The sequence below is a fragment of the Myxocyprinus asiaticus genome, chromosome 44 (genome assembly GCF_019703515.2).
Source record: "Myxocyprinus asiaticus isolate MX2 ecotype Aquarium Trade chromosome 44, UBuf_Myxa_2, whole genome shotgun sequence".
In the NCBI taxonomy this organism is placed as follows: domain Eukaryota; kingdom Metazoa; phylum Chordata; class Actinopteri; order Cypriniformes; family Catostomidae; genus Myxocyprinus; species Myxocyprinus asiaticus.
Genome location: NC_059387.1, coordinates 3,069,854 through 3,086,807, shown reverse-complemented (window position 1 = coordinate 3,086,807; position 16,954 = coordinate 3,069,854). Strand labels below are relative to the sequence as shown.

Here is a 16,954-nt window from a genome sequence, read left to right as displayed (position 1 = left end):
GTCCTAGAGTCTGGAGGAAGGGTGGAGAAGCTCATAGCCCAAGTTGCTTGAAGTCCAGTGTTAAGTTTCCACAGTCTGTGATGATTTAGGGTGCAATGTCATCTGCTGGTGTTGGTCCATTGTGTTTTTTGAAAACCAAAGTCACTGTACCCGTTTACCAAGAAATTTTGGAGCACTTCATGCTTCCTTCTGCTGACCAGCTTTTTAAAGATGCTGATTTCATTTTCCAGCAGGATTTGGCACCTGCCCACACTGCCAAAAGCACCAAAAGTTGGTTAAATGACCATGGTGTTGGTGTGCTTGACTGGCTAGCAAACTCACCAGACCTGAACCCCATAGAGAATCTATGGGGTATTGTCAAGAGGAAAATGAGAAACAAGAGACCAAAAAATGCAGATGAGCTGAAGGCCACTGTCAAAGAAACCTGGGCTTCCATACCACCTCAGCAGTGCCACAAACTGATCACCTCCATGCCACACCGAATTGAGGCAGTAATTAAAGCAAAAGGAGCCTCTACCAAGTATTGAGTACATATACAGTAAATGAACATACTTTCCAGAAGGCCAACAATTCACTAAAAATGTTTTTTTTTTATTGGTCTTATGATGTATTCTAATTTTTTGAGATAGTGAATTGGTGGGTTTTTGTTAAATGTCAGCAAAATCATCACAATTAAAAGAACCAAAGACTTAAACTACTTCAGTCTGTGTGCATTGAATTTATTTAATACACGAGTTTCACAATTTGAGTTGAATTACTGAAATAAATGAACTTTTCCACGACATTCTAATTTATTGAGATGCACCTGTATATCCCTATGAAACGCATCCATTTACACATTCAACAGTGATATGATATGCCTTTTTGTTGCATAAAAAGAAAATTTGCAAATGATTGTAAATCCGGTTAACCGCAATTTTTATTTTTCTCAGATGGTAATTTAACCGTCAATATCTCACACCGCGGCATCCCTAGAAGATGGCCAGTTAAGTACTGCAGAGCTAGACCATTCAAAGCTTTGTACGTAGTTAACAGAACATTAAAATTAATACAAAATTTAACGGGTTATCAATGTAACGATGATAAAATGGAGCTAATATGATCATATTTCTTGGTTCTCGTCAGCACTCTGGCAGCTGCATTTTGATTTATTGAACTAGCAGGACATCCTCCCAGTAATGCATTACAATAATCTAGTCTTGAGGTCATGAACGCATTTAGTTTTTTGGCATCAGCAACAGAGAATGTGTTGTAACTTAGCAATATTTCTGAGGTGGAAGAATGCTTTTCTACAAACATTAGAAATTTGATTTTCAAAGGACAGATTGGTATCAAATATAACACCTAAGTTCTTCGCTGTTGATGATGATGTAACAGTACATCCATCGAGAGTCAAATAATATTTTAGCGGCTTATTTTTAGAGGTTTTTGGTCCAATAATTAGTACCACTGTTTTGTCAGAATTGAGTAGAAGGATGTTTCTGGCCATTCAGTCTTCGGTGCTAATTTGGAGAATTGTGAAATTTCATCGGGTTTCAAAGAAATATAAAGTTGGGTATCGTCGACATAACAGTGGAAACTTATTCCACATTTCCTGATAATATCTCCCAGTAGGGCTGCTTGGTTATGGCAAAAATCATAATCGTGATTATTTTACACGATTACTCATTGACTTTGGAAACATCATGCATTAATTGAACTTTTAAAAAAAAATTCTTTTTAACAGTGGATTTCCTTGAACTTGAAATGTAAACTGCACTGGGTAGGGGAGGAGTCTATTGTCATATGATAATTATTTTATGTCACGTATGGTAGTCAAATAAAGGAAAGCCTCCATCATCATTAACAGCAGGGGTGCTCACACTTCTATGGAATGAGATCTACTTTTTCATCATGTTATTGCAGCAAGATCTACCATGTACAATAAAGACTATACATTATCACAATAGCAAAATTTCAGTAGTCGGTAGTGAAATTTGAGGATTCTCAATACCAGCTTCAAAACCACAACAAATAATAACACTAACTCATATGATAATTATGGAAGAATGGTTTCAAGTTCTTAAGTAATTATTCAAGACTAGTAAACAGACAGTATTTATTTGCAGAAAATGACAACTGGTCAAAATAACAAAAAAGAGGTGGTGTTTCCAGACCTCAAATAATGCAAAGAAAACAAGCTCATATTAATTTTTAAATAACACAATACTAATGTTTAGTTCAGAAATCAATATTTGGTGGAATAACTCTGATTTTCAATCACAGCTTTCATGCATCTTGGCATGCTCTCTACCAGTCTTTCACATTGCTGTTGGGTGATTTATGCCACTCCTGGCGATAAAATTCAAGCTTGTGGACAAACATTTTCCTCTTGATCACATTGCAGAGTTTTTCAATGGAGTTCAGGTCTGGAGATTGGGCTGGCCATGACAGGGTCTTGATCTGGTGGTCCTCCATCCACACCTTGATTGACCTGGCTGTGTGGCATGGAGCATTGTCCTGCTGGAAAAAACAATCCTCAGAGTTGGGGAACATTGTCAGAGCAGAAGGATCAAGTTTTCTTCCAGGATAACCTTGTACGTGGCTTGATTCATGCATCCTTCACAAAGACGAATCTGCCCGATTCAAGCCTTGCTGAAGCACCCCCAGATCATCACTGATCCTCCACCAGATTTCACAGTGGGTGCGAGACACTGTGGCTTGAAAGCCTCTCCAGGTCTCTAACCATTAGATGACCAGGTGGAGAATCGGTGATGATCTGGGGGTGCTTCAGCAAGGCTGGAATCGGGCAGATTCGTCTTTGAAGGATGCATGAATCAAGCCACGTTAAGCATTATTTGGAGCGCATCCAAACTATGATCTGTAATTTCATTTGCAATAAGTGTTTTGGTTGAAAGAGATCTAGTGTTTAGTAGCCCTACCTTTATATGATGCTTATCTTCAAATATTAATATTTGTATTTGTATTTTTTTTATTTTTTCAAGTTTGACCTTAAATCAAATTTTTTCTAAGTGATTTAGTGAGGGGTTTTGTTTGGTAGTTCAGGGAACAGACAGTCTATAAATGATATCTAGGTGATACAGTCTCTATGTGTTGTAGTTTATGTGACCTGTGTGACATCTCAAGACAGCTTACAGACTGATAGTTAAGCCATTCTGTCTGTTTCCAGACCTGGGTCCCAGTTAGTCAAATAATATCACTATTAAGACTGTGAGCTAAATTACTGGAGAGGAGAGTGGCACCTTCCCTGGAGGGGATGGAGTTTAGCAAGTCTACCCCAAAAACTCTTCCTATTGTCTATAAATCCTATTCTATTCTCCAGACACCACTCAGACATCCAGCCATTCAGTGACACTAATCTACTATAAACCTCGTCACCACAATGAGAAGGGAGGGGGCCAGAGCATATTACAGTGTCTGACATCGTTTTTGCAAGTTCACACACCTTTTTAACATTATCTCTAGTGATCTCCGACTGGAGATGCCGGACATCGTTAGTGCCGACATGAATAACAGTTTTAGAAAATCTAAGTTTAGCATTAGCCAGCACTTGTAAATTTGATCTGATGTCAGATGCCCGTGCCCCAACATGCAATTAACAATAGTGGCCCGAGTCTGTATTTCCACGTTCCTTACAATAGAATCACAATTATGTCAGCTGAAGATCATGGGCTGTCCTGAGTTGTCTTCACCACAGTGTGAATGGATATAGTTTGCTTCACTACTCTGTGTGGCTAGTTTCTTTGCCACTTTTCTTCCTTAAATGGTTATTTTTATCCTCCCCCTTCCTATTTGGCAATATGAAGGGAAGGTTCTGTCATGCCTTTAACTACCCAACTGACAAGTAGGCATTGCTTGTGCATGCAGATCAGTAGCATGGCGCGATGGTATATGATTTCCATAGCGCCAACAACTGAAGCAGCGTCAAAATTACCGGCTTGAAAGGGAACGGTATGGTTACAACTGTATCTCTGGTTCCCTGAAAGGAGGGAATGAGGTGCTGTGTACGCTGACTGCACTACTGATTTCTGTGTAAAGGTTTCGAGAGATTCTCTTTCTTTCCTTAAGTCGAAAATCCTGATAAAATAAGCACCGTGTTCCACCTTGTATGCCCGCAATATCGCGTGCATTGGGGGTGAAGCATCAAGCTCTATCTGCCAAATTAGCATGATTTTAAAGGGCTTCAGAGATCATTACTCCTGGCGCATTGTCTCGTTCCCTCATTTTAAGGAACCAGGGTTACAGTCGTAACTCTACCATTTTGTTTATTGGGATTTTTCTTATTATTACTTGCATTTTAAAGAATGTTAGAGCATTTAGATGTCATCACATTCAGTTTGTAATGGCACAGTTAAAACGTGTTTTTTACAAATGTAAATAAGACAAGTAGATGTACATGGCAGTAACATTGTCAGTGCATTGTTTATATTCTATATATATATATACAAATTGTGCTCAAAAGTTTGCATACCCTGGCAGAAATTGTGAAATTTTGGCATTGTTATTGAAAATATGACTGATCATGCAAAAAAACTGTCTATTATTTAAGGATAGTGATCATATGAAGCCATTTATTATCACATAGTTGTTTGGCTCCTTTTTAAATCATAATGATCACAGAAATCACCCAAATGGCCCTGATCAAAAGTTTACACACCCTTGAATGTTTGGCCTTGTTACAGACACACAAGGTGACACACTAATTGCAATTTAAAAAGCCACAGATGTGGGAAATTAACCTTTAATTGCCATTTAAACCTGTGTGTGTCACCTTGTGTGTCTGTAACAAGGCCAAACATTCAAGGGTATGTAAACTTTTGATCATTTTGAACTTTTGGCCATTTGGGTGATTTCTGTTATCATTATGATTTAAAAAGGAGCCAAACAACTATGTGAAAATAAATGGCTTCATATGATCACTATCCTTATATAAAAGACATATTTTCAAATCAATTCCAAAATTTCACAATTTCTGCCAGGGTATGCAAACTTTTGAGCACAACTTATATATATATATATAAACTAGGAATTATTATATGATGTTCTGTGATTATTGTCCAACAGTGTTCAGGTTGGGGTGAGTCCTCAATGCCAGCAGGAATCTGCTCCAAGCAAGCCCAGCAGTGAGATGGACTCCAGCTCTACGAGACAGGACACCTGTGAGACACCTGTGAACAGCTACAGCTGGATGAAACAAGAGGCAGATACTGAAGCCATCAAGTGTGAAAATACAAATTCAGTGGCTGCCAGTGATGCTGAGCAGGACAACACTCAGAGCAGTGCCATTTCCTGTACGTCATTATTCATTTACTGATAATCAATGTAAATGATCTCATTAGCATTATAATTAAAATGATTACGATGATGGGATGTAAATTGTTAGGATTTCTGAGTAATAGGAAGCTCGATATTTTTTTAAAAGAAAAGTGACCCTAAACATGCAAGCAAATATGGATTCACTGACAGTCTCTCTTGCTCCACAGCAAATATTCCTAATGAAGGTGAACCCTCTAGTATGATGCAGACCATCACTAGACTTCAGTGTCTGCTGGAGAGCAAAAAAGAGAGGATTGAAGCTCTGGAGAAACAGGTCCAGGATCTACAGGAGGATCGCAAGTTCCTCCGCACACAGATCGAGAACCTCACCAGCGCTCGTGTGGTTCACGTCCCAGAAGGTGTGATTTCCTTGATTGTTCATAAATGTTATATGTTATGTTTATATATTATATACTGTATAATATACTGTAACATTGGCATGTGCTCATTGCTCTTGTTTACAACTATGCTCCATTTCTACAGCGAGCACATCACTGTTGTCAGAGTCCAGGCCACACAAGAGACAAAGGAAGAGTTCCTCCAGCACATGTGACACTGAAGAAAGTGTCTCTGATGAGTCCGTGAGCACTGCTTCATCAGAGTCCAGCAGCAACAAGAAAAAAAGACGACACAAGAACAAGAAACAGAAGAAAGGGAGGAGAGGTACACAACACATTTACATGAGAATGCAGAATGTTTTTGCAGTGGCAGATGTGTATCTGGATGGTTCTTCATGAAGTTGCTTTGAGTAAATGCAGGCCTGCATGATTTGGTCAAAATTCTTATTGTGATTATTTTGATCAATACTGCAAATAAGATTTAAGTTGTGATATGATACATTTATATTTCAAATTGTTCCTTGGTTATCAAGGCTTAAAAGAATGTTGGCCTCTTGCAGTTGACCAAAAAGTGAATCAAGTGAAAAAAGCACCATGTTATTGATGCATTCACATAGTACCTGGTCTTTAAAGTGCACTCCTATCACTTTTTAGTTCACTTTAGTTTCTGTCTCTGTCATCTTTTCATTCACACTTTTTTTTTTATGAACCCAAAGAAATGTATGATTGAAACATAACATTGGATATTTGTGTTTTATTATACAGTAGTTATCTAACTCTGATGTTGTTGTTTCGTTGCTGTTAAGCGGCATCACTAGACGATTGGATAAAATCCTTAAGCCTCATATTTTTTATTTTTTTTTAGAACTGAGATGCTTCAGTATGTGCTTGTTAAAAAGCTCATTTACAATCTGGTGAAGTCCTCTGTCCACAAAACCCTGTTGTTGTTGCGCCAGGCTACATTAGATTTGTGTAGTTTTTAGCTTCAAAAAAATAAAAAATCTTGGAATTAAACAAATGTATAAATAGATCAGAGCACTTTGTTCAAAATACACACTACAAGCAAAGTGATAATTTTGTTTTCAAATAAATTCAATTAATTGTGGAGCCCTACTTAAATGTTAAAATAGTCTTTGCAGCACATTTTAATGGTAAATCCACCTCAAAGAGTGAACGTATTGGTTCTAAAAGAATTTGACTATTTTTATGAGCTGTATTTTAAATTTTTTCCAACAGGACGTGTCTCCCACTGCGACTGGTGTTAGAGCGAGACTCACTCTTACACAAAACCGACCAGGACTATTCTGGACACAGGAAGCAGTAAATGGACTTCCTTTATATACAGTATATCCCCCTTCAGACTTCAGAGAAGAGTTGACAAAATGGGGTGGAAAAGTTAATCAAATGTTGTGTGGACTTGTTTTCTTTATAGAGATTGATGTTATGACTGGTTTAAAACACTACTAAATGCTACTGGAATACTAAACACGGTTATGGTAGTATTTGTGTGCTACAACACATTAACTGCATACTGTTTTGGATAATATACGTGCCTCGTATTCACACGACTTGGTAAGAGTACCAGAAGTGGTAGTTAGGTTAGAGTGGATCAGTCATGGTAACTGCACAGTAAACAGTAGGTGGCGGTATGTGCCCACAGCACTCCATCTGCCAGTATCTCAAAGAAGAAGAAGAACAAAGAAAACCTGGAAACACTCATGATGTGTACATAATCTCTTACCAATTTCAGATAATTTGAGCTTTAATGGCATCATGGGAAGGTTAGTTTATGATCATATTGTTTGACTCCAGGAAGAATTTCATCACATTTGTTTAAAATAATAAATACAAGATAGTAATCTGCGGGTGCGTTTCTCATGAAAACAATTTTTGACCTAAAGTGTGAAAGCGACGAGGAAGAGATGGAGGCAGGGGAGCCCGTGTTAACAGCACAAATATCCAGGTGTGCAAACATTTCATCTGCAGATTTGGACGAACTGGAGAACTTCCGATGCGAAACTAATACTGTAAAGCAAACAGTATGGGCCGTGAATTGTTTCACAACATGGTTACGTGAAAAAGAGCTCATCATTGACCTGAAAACCGTCGAAAAGTCCGAGCTCTGTCCGGTTTTGCGGGAATTTTACGGATCCATTCGGACTAGCAAGGGTGAACTGTACGGTATCAGCAGCTACATTGGTCTTCGAGCTGGACTGAACCGCTTCATCAATGAACCTCCTCTGAGTCGGGCGTGGAATCTGATGCAGGACACTGAATTCATGTCCGCCAACAATGTTTTTAAAGGCGTTGTCAAACAGATCCGACGCTCAGGTAAGGATGTAACGACACATTATCCTCCGATCTCACCTGAAGACCAGCACATACTGAAACACTCGCCTGCATTAGACCCCGGCAACCCCAAAGGGCTGTTAAATAAGGTCTGGTATGACATCCAGTTGCATTTTGGACTCCGTGGCAAGGAGGGCAACCGACATCTGCAACCAGACTCGTTTGCTCTGAATAGAGACGAAAACGGTTTAAGATATTTTACAATGACATTAAACGAGGAAACAAACAACCCATTTGAAATGGCCAGGAAAAATCGGAGGGGTGTTAATATGATTGAAGAGCCTGGAAACCCGCTGTGTCCAGTCGCCTCATTGGAGAAATATCTTCGCAAAATCCCTCCCGATGCAAAAGCACTCTATTTGCAGCCCAAAAGATTGTACGTTGTCACCGATGACATCTGGTATACAGCTGTTCCTTTGGGAGTAAATCTGCTGTCCCAAATGCTGCCCAAAATATGCAAAGAGGCCGGGACGCGATCAATCTACACTAACCACAGTATGCGGGTGACTGCGATTCAAAGACTGTCTGACCCGGTGTTGCAGGCGAGGGGCTTCATGGCATTGAGTGGGCACAGGTATGTTATCCGGCCATTTTAAATATAGCATACAGTAATCTAAAGGCATTCAGAAAGTGTTCCGATATTACACAGAATCATCATTGGAAAGTTGGAAACGCTAGACAGCAAAATATGATGCCACCAAATCATTTAAACAAACGTCCATTAATTTGATTGGACAAACTGCGTTCTAATAATGCTGAAATTTCATTAAATCACACTAGAACGTTATATTGTTTGCGTCACTTCGCTTCTCTTGTCTGTGCGTTGCTTGGCGACACGTTACTATGGAAACAGGAATGTGCGTTGCACTGGAACGTTTTACTGTATGCATCACTGAGCAACTTTTCATTCTGTTTTGCCACTTTTAAAGCTATTTACGTTGGCGGAGCAAATTTCAATGAAATAGGCCATATTGTGCATGAGGTCAAGTTACTCTATTAAAGGAATGTTCTGGGTTCATTACAAGTTACGCTCAATCGACAGCATTTGTGGCTTAATGTTGATTACCACAAAACATAATTTCGATTTGTGAAAAGTATAGCCACGAGTGGGGAACAATATGCTTGTTACAATAAGTAACTTTCTAACTTTTTGTGTGGAAAGTTACATTCATTGTTACATCATTGCCATGACGACTTAAAGGTGTCTGTTAACAGCTCAAATAATACACGAGTTTTAGCAGAAGAATTAATATGTGGTTATCAAATTATAAGATTTTTGAGTTTTTTTTTTTCCCCCATGTTCGATACATTTTCATGCCTAGCAAATTTTATCATCAAAACAGGGTCTATTCATATTAATTAATAAAAGTACAATCAAATGAAAGTGGAACAATTACTTTTTTTAACATTCCATTCAATTTTTTAATCATATAAAATCCTTTCAGTAAAGATCCTCACAGCATAATCCAAAACACAACATTGCTCTCTTTTTTTTTTTTTTTGTCAGATAAAGTGCTGCACAACAGAGCATAATATTATAAATGAAAACATTGATTAAAACTACTATTCAGTACAACAGCACTCTTGTGAGATATTGCTTATAATAATAATACAGTAAATACTATTTAGTAGTTTTCTATTTCTGTTGTTTTTAATTTTGAATCAAGATTTTATTTTGATGAATGCTTTTACCTTCTGCATTTTCTATGGTTAGTGCCTCACTGTAACCTTCATTTTTGCTTTTTCCCCCATTTCCAGTAACCATCACTCCAACACCTTATCCTTGAGTAATCATGCTAAATTACTAATTTCGTACTAGAAAATCACTTGCCATTATATCAACCACAGTTGAAAGCTATTTGGTTCATTAAATTAAGCTTAACATTGTCTTTGTGATTGTTTTTGAGTTGCCACAGCATGCAATAGACTGGCATGTCTTAAGGTCAAAAATGGCAAAAAAGAAACAGCTTTCTCTAGAAACTTTTCAGTCAATCATTGTTTTGAGGAATGAAGGCTATACAAAGGTGTACACTACAGTCTTCAAAGACAAAGGACAACTGGCTCTAACAAGGACAGAAAGAGATGTGGAAGTCCAGATGTACAACTAAACAAGAGGATAAGTACATCAGAGTCTCTAGTTTGAGAAATAGACGCCTCACATGTCCTCAGCTGACAGCTTCATTGAATTCTACCCGCTCAACACCAGTTTCATGTACAACAGTAAAGAGAAGACTCAGGGGTGCAGGCCTTATGGGAAGAATTGCAAAGAAAAAGCCACTTTTGAAACAGAAAAACAAAAAGAAAAGGTCAGAGTGGGCAAAGAAACAGACATTGGACAACAGATAATTGAAAAAGAGTGTTATGGATCTTAACCCCATTGAGCGTTTGTGGGATCAGCTAGACTGTAAGGTGCGTGAGAAATGCCCGACAAGACAGCCACATCTATGGCAAGTGCTACAGGAAGTGTGGGGTGAAATGTCAATAGAATGTTTGGACAAACGCTTATATATATATATATTATATATATTTATTTGCAGAACCTTGGCATTCTAGCTGTCAGTTTGTCCAGATACTCAGGTGACATTTCACCACACGGTTCCTGTAGCACTTGCCATAGATGTGGCTGTCTTGTCGGGCACTTCTCACGCACCTTACAGTCTAGCTGATCCCATAAAAGCTCAATTGGGTTAAGATCATGCAACTGTAGTGGCCAGTCCATCATTGTCAGTACTCCTGAGGACTGCTTTGTCCCCAGATAGTTTTTGCATAACTTAGAAGTATGCTTAGGATCATTATCCTGCTGCATTACAAAATTGGCCCTTATTCATTTCTGACCATAGGGGATGGCATGGCATCGGAGAATGGAATGATATTCTTCCTTGTTTACCATTACATTTCCTCCACCATGCTTGACTGATGGTTTTAAGCATTCCTCCAACATCTTTTCATTCACCCTTCGCCTCACATACATTGTCCTGTTTGAGCCAAAAACTTCAAACTTCGATTCATCAGTCCATAACACACTTTTCCAATTAGCTGTTGTCCAATGTCTGTTACTTTGCCCACTCTAACATTTTTTTTTTGTTTTCTGTTTCAAAAGTGGCATTTTCTTTGCAATTCTTCCCATAAGACCTGCACCCCTGAGTCTTCTCTTTACTGTTGTACATGATTGTTGTACTCAACTGGTGTTGAGCTGGTAGAATTCAATGAAGCTGTCAGCTGAGGACATGTGAGGCGTCTATTTCTCAAACTAGAGACTCTGATGTACTTATCCTCTTGTTTAGTTGTACATCTGGCCTTCCACATCTCTTTCTGTCCTTGTTAGAGCCAGTTGTTCTTTGTCTTTGAAGACTGTAGTGTACACCTTCATTTAACAAACCAAATAGCTTTCAACTGTGTTTGATATAATGGCAAGTGATTTTCTAGTACCAAATGATCAATTCAACATGATTTCTCAAGGAGTGATGGCTGCTAGAAATGGGGCCTGTCTAGATTTGATCAAATAGTGATGGTGCTGTTTTTTACATCAGTAATGTCCTGACTATACATTGTGATCAGTTGAATGCCACTTTGGTGAATTAAAGTACCAATTACCTTCCGAAACAGCAAAATCTATACATTATTCCAAAATTTTGGCCCCCAGTATGTATGTGTGTGTGTGTATGTATGTGTGTGTATATATATATATATATATATATATATATATATATATATATATATATATATATATATATATATATATATATATATATATATATATATATATATATATATATTAGTAATCAACATTAAGCCACACATGCCCTCGATTTAGTTTTTGTATTGAACCAGAAATTTTTATTTAACTTTGTTTATAAAACTCTTATAAAAATGCTTTACGAAAAGGCAAATAAGTCATATTTATTAATGATAAAAAAGCAAATAAGTACTTGTTATTAATTGTTCTCCTATTTTAACTCTTAAATGTATTTACATCTCAATTGCTAATAAAGTTTCCCAGTAGTATTAAAGAGAGTTCATGCCAAAAGGAAAATTCTCTCATGATTTACTCACCCCCATGCTATCCCAGATGTGTATGAATTTCTTTCATCTGTTGAACACAAATTAATTTCTCAGCTCATTTACACCTAGTGTTAAGATGTTTTGGGTGATCCGATCACAAGTGGTCAGCATTAAATACAGGTCTAAACTGGGTGCTAAACATTTTGTGATCAGATCACAAAAAAAACAAATGGAGGGAGTCAAAAACACAATTTGAGGTGTAAATGCCAATCCGCCCTGAATGCGTCCTGGACAGAAGTGAAGCCCCACCCCTCACCTGTCAATCAACAGCTTTAAAGGCTTTTAAAGGAAATAACCATCTGAATGGAAATTTTGAAAAAGTAAATACACTCAAGTATGAGAACTTTGCAGATCTTCAGTGTGATGGATATCAACAAGCAGGGACACGGATGACAAGTACACATATCTGAAGCTCAGGGTAATACAGGTAATCTGCTAAAATAACAGATAATTCTGCTCGAAATGTTAAGTTTGTGCTTAAATTAAAGTTCAGCTGCATCTGGGAGAAACAGTGAATTGGTTTTATCAGCACTTTGTCTTTTCTGACTTTGCTGTGCTTAAATGTCATGCAGTAACACACAGACATAGTGACTGATGTATGTCGCCCCTCCAAATCCGAACACTAGTGGCCACAGGAGACTCATCTTAATACCAGGTTTAAACATGTCTGTTGGTATTCGGTTCTTGTTAAAGTCATTCATACCAACGGATGAGGATACGCATTTATGGTGGAAAGAATATGTGAAGCGATTTGAGAAACTTGAAAGCTTAGTATGTGTGTGTGTTACCAGCAGAGTGCCATCAGCTCATTTTCTAAAGTACCAGCTTTTAACACTTGTTTTTCTGAATAAAATGTATTTAGTTATTTTTACTCTCTTCTCATTCATTCCATTTTTTTTTCCCCATTAAGAAAAGCATAGTTTGTTACAGTTATCTTATTTTGAAACAGTTCTTGGTAATGTTTGTGAATAAAGCAATGTACGTACATTTCACATACGTGTCTTGGTATTTTTAACCTACATTATTATTTACGAGTATTCAGCTACTTCATAATGCACATCCGTAGTTATTGTCATGTACATCTACTTGTGTTATTTTACATTTGTATGAAATCACTGTATAATAGACCTTATTCACGCTAGTGCCATCTTTGATTATTAATGGGATTGACAACGGGGCTGTGAGGGATAGACTTACAGTCTCTTCAATGGCACGAAAGGTATAAAGCTGTATAAAGATCCTAAATCACATCTGATTTTCTACAACTCATGTTGTCTGGAGTTCTTTGTATACTGAATGTTCTTGGACAGATATTTTATCAATGTTTTGTCCATGGAACGATAAAAAAAAATTAAAAAAAATTTAACTGCAGTACAGCCAGTAGCAGTTCTAGCTTGTATGGCGCCCTGGGCGAAACCCGTTCCAGCATGCCCTCAAAGTTGTTGACGGGGGGGGGTGGGGGATTGTAAATTACATGGTTGGTGGAGTTCAGGGCGCCCACTTGTCAGTGCCGCCTGCCTGCAAGATGCCACCCTGGGCGGCTGCCCATGTCACCATGCCTAAATCCGGCACGGAGTACAGCACATTGAAGAGACTGTAAGTCTATCCCTCACAGCCCCGTTGTCAATCCCATTAAAAATCAAATATGGCGATAGCGTGAATAAGGTCTTTTATACAGTGATTTCATACAAATGTGAAATAACACAAGTAGATGTACATGACAATAACTAGGGATGGGCATTATGAAGTAACTTTGTAGTCAAGTACTCTAACCCACAAAAAACACACACTTAATGACTGTTAAAACAAATGTTGTCAATTGGAACAGTAATAATAGCATCTTATTGTCTGTGCAAAAGTTTTAGGCACTTGCGAAAAATGTTGTATAGTGAGGATGTCTTTAAAAAAATACCATAAATAGCTTTAATTTATCACTTAACGTCAAAGTCCAGTAAACAAAAAAAAACCTAAATCAATATTAAGTGTGACCACCTTTGCCTATAAAACGGCACCAATTCTCCTAGGTACACCTGGACACATTTGTCTGAGTTGTTGGCTTTATAGAATGTTCCAAGCATCTTAGAGAACTTGCCACAGTTCTTGTGTTTAGGCTGTCTCAATTGCTTCTGTCTCTTCATGTAATCCCAGACTGATTCAGTAGTTGCGTTTCCACTGTTCTGGGGCTTTATCTTGCCTTCAGAATTGTTCAAAGTCTTTGACGGTGTGCTGGGACATCGTCCCGCTGTTAGTGGAGAGAACACTCGGAACATAATGGCAGTTAAAGTCAGTGAGTTGTCAGTGGTAAATTATCTTGCTGGCTAGCTATCGTTTACATACAATATGAACTTGATATTCTAGATAACTATATAATATGTGTATTTGGTTTGGCTTTTGAAATGGCCAGGTTGTGTGTCACTTGCACCAGGGCGGCACATTAAGGGTGGATTTTAAGGCAACGGTGTGGGGCTTTTGGCCCGATAGTGGGAATGCAGAGTGATTTTGGTCTCGAGGCTCAAGGTCTGAGGCTATTGGCCCCAGCTGACCAGTTTATGGCCCTGGCTCACACTGGCCTGATAGTGGAAAAGCGGCTAATGATGTTGAGATCCGGGCTCTGTGGGGGCCATACCATCGGTTGTAGGGCTCCTTGTTCTTCTATTCAATTCTATTTGCAAAGGGAATGTCAAAATCTAAAAATTGATATTTCCTACTCATACACTAAAAGCAGAATATATAAAATTAACGTTTTAAGACGTATTATGTTTTTGTGAAAAATATAATGTGCCTAAGACTTTTGCACAGTACTGTACATCTACTTGTATTATTTACATTTGTTTAAAAATCCAGCTGGTTTTACCTGTGTAGTTACTAATTAAACATGACAACATCTAAATGCGCCAAGACTCTGTATAAAGCAAGAAATTAAAAAAAAGCTAAACCCATCTTTTGTCTAACTCATGATTTGATATTTTAAAACTGTTCTACGATGGCACAGCTATAGTGGTTACATAATTTTTTGGAGAAACCACCATTGTTTTTGGTACACAAAGGCACTTTGTTACAAAGAAAAATATGCAAGTATAGTGTGGTAGTAAGTCACAGCAACAGTAATAATGTATTTGGTGAAGAAAAGCCAAGTAAGATCTGAAAAGTTGTTTTATTAATGGCATAACGGTGATTTTCTTTTTAAATCAGAAGGACTTCTCAAGTCATTGTTGCCAAGTAGATTACAAATGTTTAATTCATGAAATAAAAATCATAGTTAAAGGATGCCTAATTTATCATTATTTAAGTGACTCTAGAGCAAGCATACAGTATTTGCCAGTATTTGATTTATTTCTTCTCTGCATGGCAGACAATATGTATAATAAATGTACTTAAATTGTTCACATTTATGAACTTGTTTTTAATGCTACAATAATTCAAAATAATTTTAATCCACAAATTACATTGCGTTAGTTTATGTACTGTATAATTTGTATATATATATATATATATATATATTTTTTAAGGCACTAGCATTTTGGCAGTGTACTTGCCGATCAACCCAGACACACCAACGTTGAACTACAAATGCAAGCAACAGGGTTGCACAGTACACGAAACCTACGGCTTAGGCTCAACACAGAAGTATAAACTGGACTTAATTGTCTTAAAGTCTCCAATGAACAGTTTTGTTGAAAAACTTAATTGAAAATCATACCTTAAGATTTTTATCTTTAGGCCCCCAGTGAGCAAGCCAAAGCTGACTTTGGCAAGGAACGAAAAATGTTGAGTGAAAAAAAAAAGTCAGTTCTCCTCTGACAAAATAACGTGAACTTAATGCCAATATTTGTTAGATTTGCATAATACATGTCATGTATTAATTGAGTTGAATACTCGATTTGTATTTGTTCATTTACTTTAGCAATAAATAACCACAAGGAAGAATGACATTGAATCGTTTGAATTTATTTCCACCAGTACAGAAATTAAAAAGTGGTATTAGATTTTTATTAAAACATTTTATGTAAATGAACATGATGGGCAAAAACTACAAATTAATTAATACATTTTTTGGAACCCAGTTGAACTATTATAATACTGAAGTGCAATATGTATTTGTCTGTTTACAATGTTCTTCATGACAAATCTGTTGAATTTCCTTTTTTGCTTCCAGTGTATTCTGATTCCCAAACAAATGACTCTTATGAGCCGGTTCTTTTTAGTGAATCAAAAACACTTATACATCAGTCAGAGCAGTTACTGCATTAATCTTGTACTGACGCACAAGTTATGAATGTCCAACTCGAAATGAAACGAGAACTGTTGAAGTCTCACAAGCATGAAGTACAACATTAGACTACATAACAGTCTAAACTGTCTCTGGAACTGTTACTGTTCTGTAATGTATTACAGACCTGTGAGACTTTAATCAAGCAGTGCATTTACTGACCTGTTGTTCATATGAGCATGTGTAGTTAAAGATTTGTTGTATTAAGTTGTTTTTAATAAATGAATGAATTATGCCATCACATTTCTTGTTTTAGAATTTTATTTAAAGGGGTTAAGAAATGGAAATTCAAATTTTCCTTGATATTTAGACATTTAAGAGGTAACTGTACAATAAAAACATACTGTAAATTTCAGAACTCGTCTAAAAAGAGCATTTATAGTTTCCACCTGTTTGAAAAGTCATGTTTTCAAAACTGTGTGTTCGTGACGTCACTAGACATTGCACAGTTGTATTTACATGCCCCACAACACGTGTCATTGCACCCTTGGCCCCACCCTCTGGTGCTCAGTTCGTAAACGGAGATGGAGAGAGACAGGCCTAGTGTGACCAAATATTCCTAACAATAAAAGGGACCCATCTGGACTAATTTGAAATTTTTTGTGCAAATAACAAGCAT

The 16,954-nt window shown here is 37.4% G+C and overlaps 1 protein-coding gene across 7 annotated transcripts in view; it reads left to right on the top strand.

Annotated features, from left to right (window-relative positions):
• zgc:174877 (uncharacterized protein LOC570025 homolog) overlaps positions 1 to 16,954 on the top strand; it is a 54,985-nt gene that overhangs the window by 17,866 nt on the left and 20,165 nt on the right. For 2 of the 7 annotated variants that reach the window (XM_051686841.1, XM_051686836.1), the window contains exon 2: positions 5,065 to 5,291. In XM_051686841.1, coding sequence (XP_051542801.1) covers positions 5,065 to 5,291 — 227 coding nt within the window. Of the gene's footprint in view, positions 1 to 5,064; positions 5,292 to 5,483; positions 5,676 to 5,799; positions 5,980 to 6,890; positions 8,578 to 16,954 lie in introns of those variants that run through there. The other 5 variants (XM_051686838.1, XM_051686837.1, XM_051686839.1 and 2 more) reach the window with 4 other exon arrangements.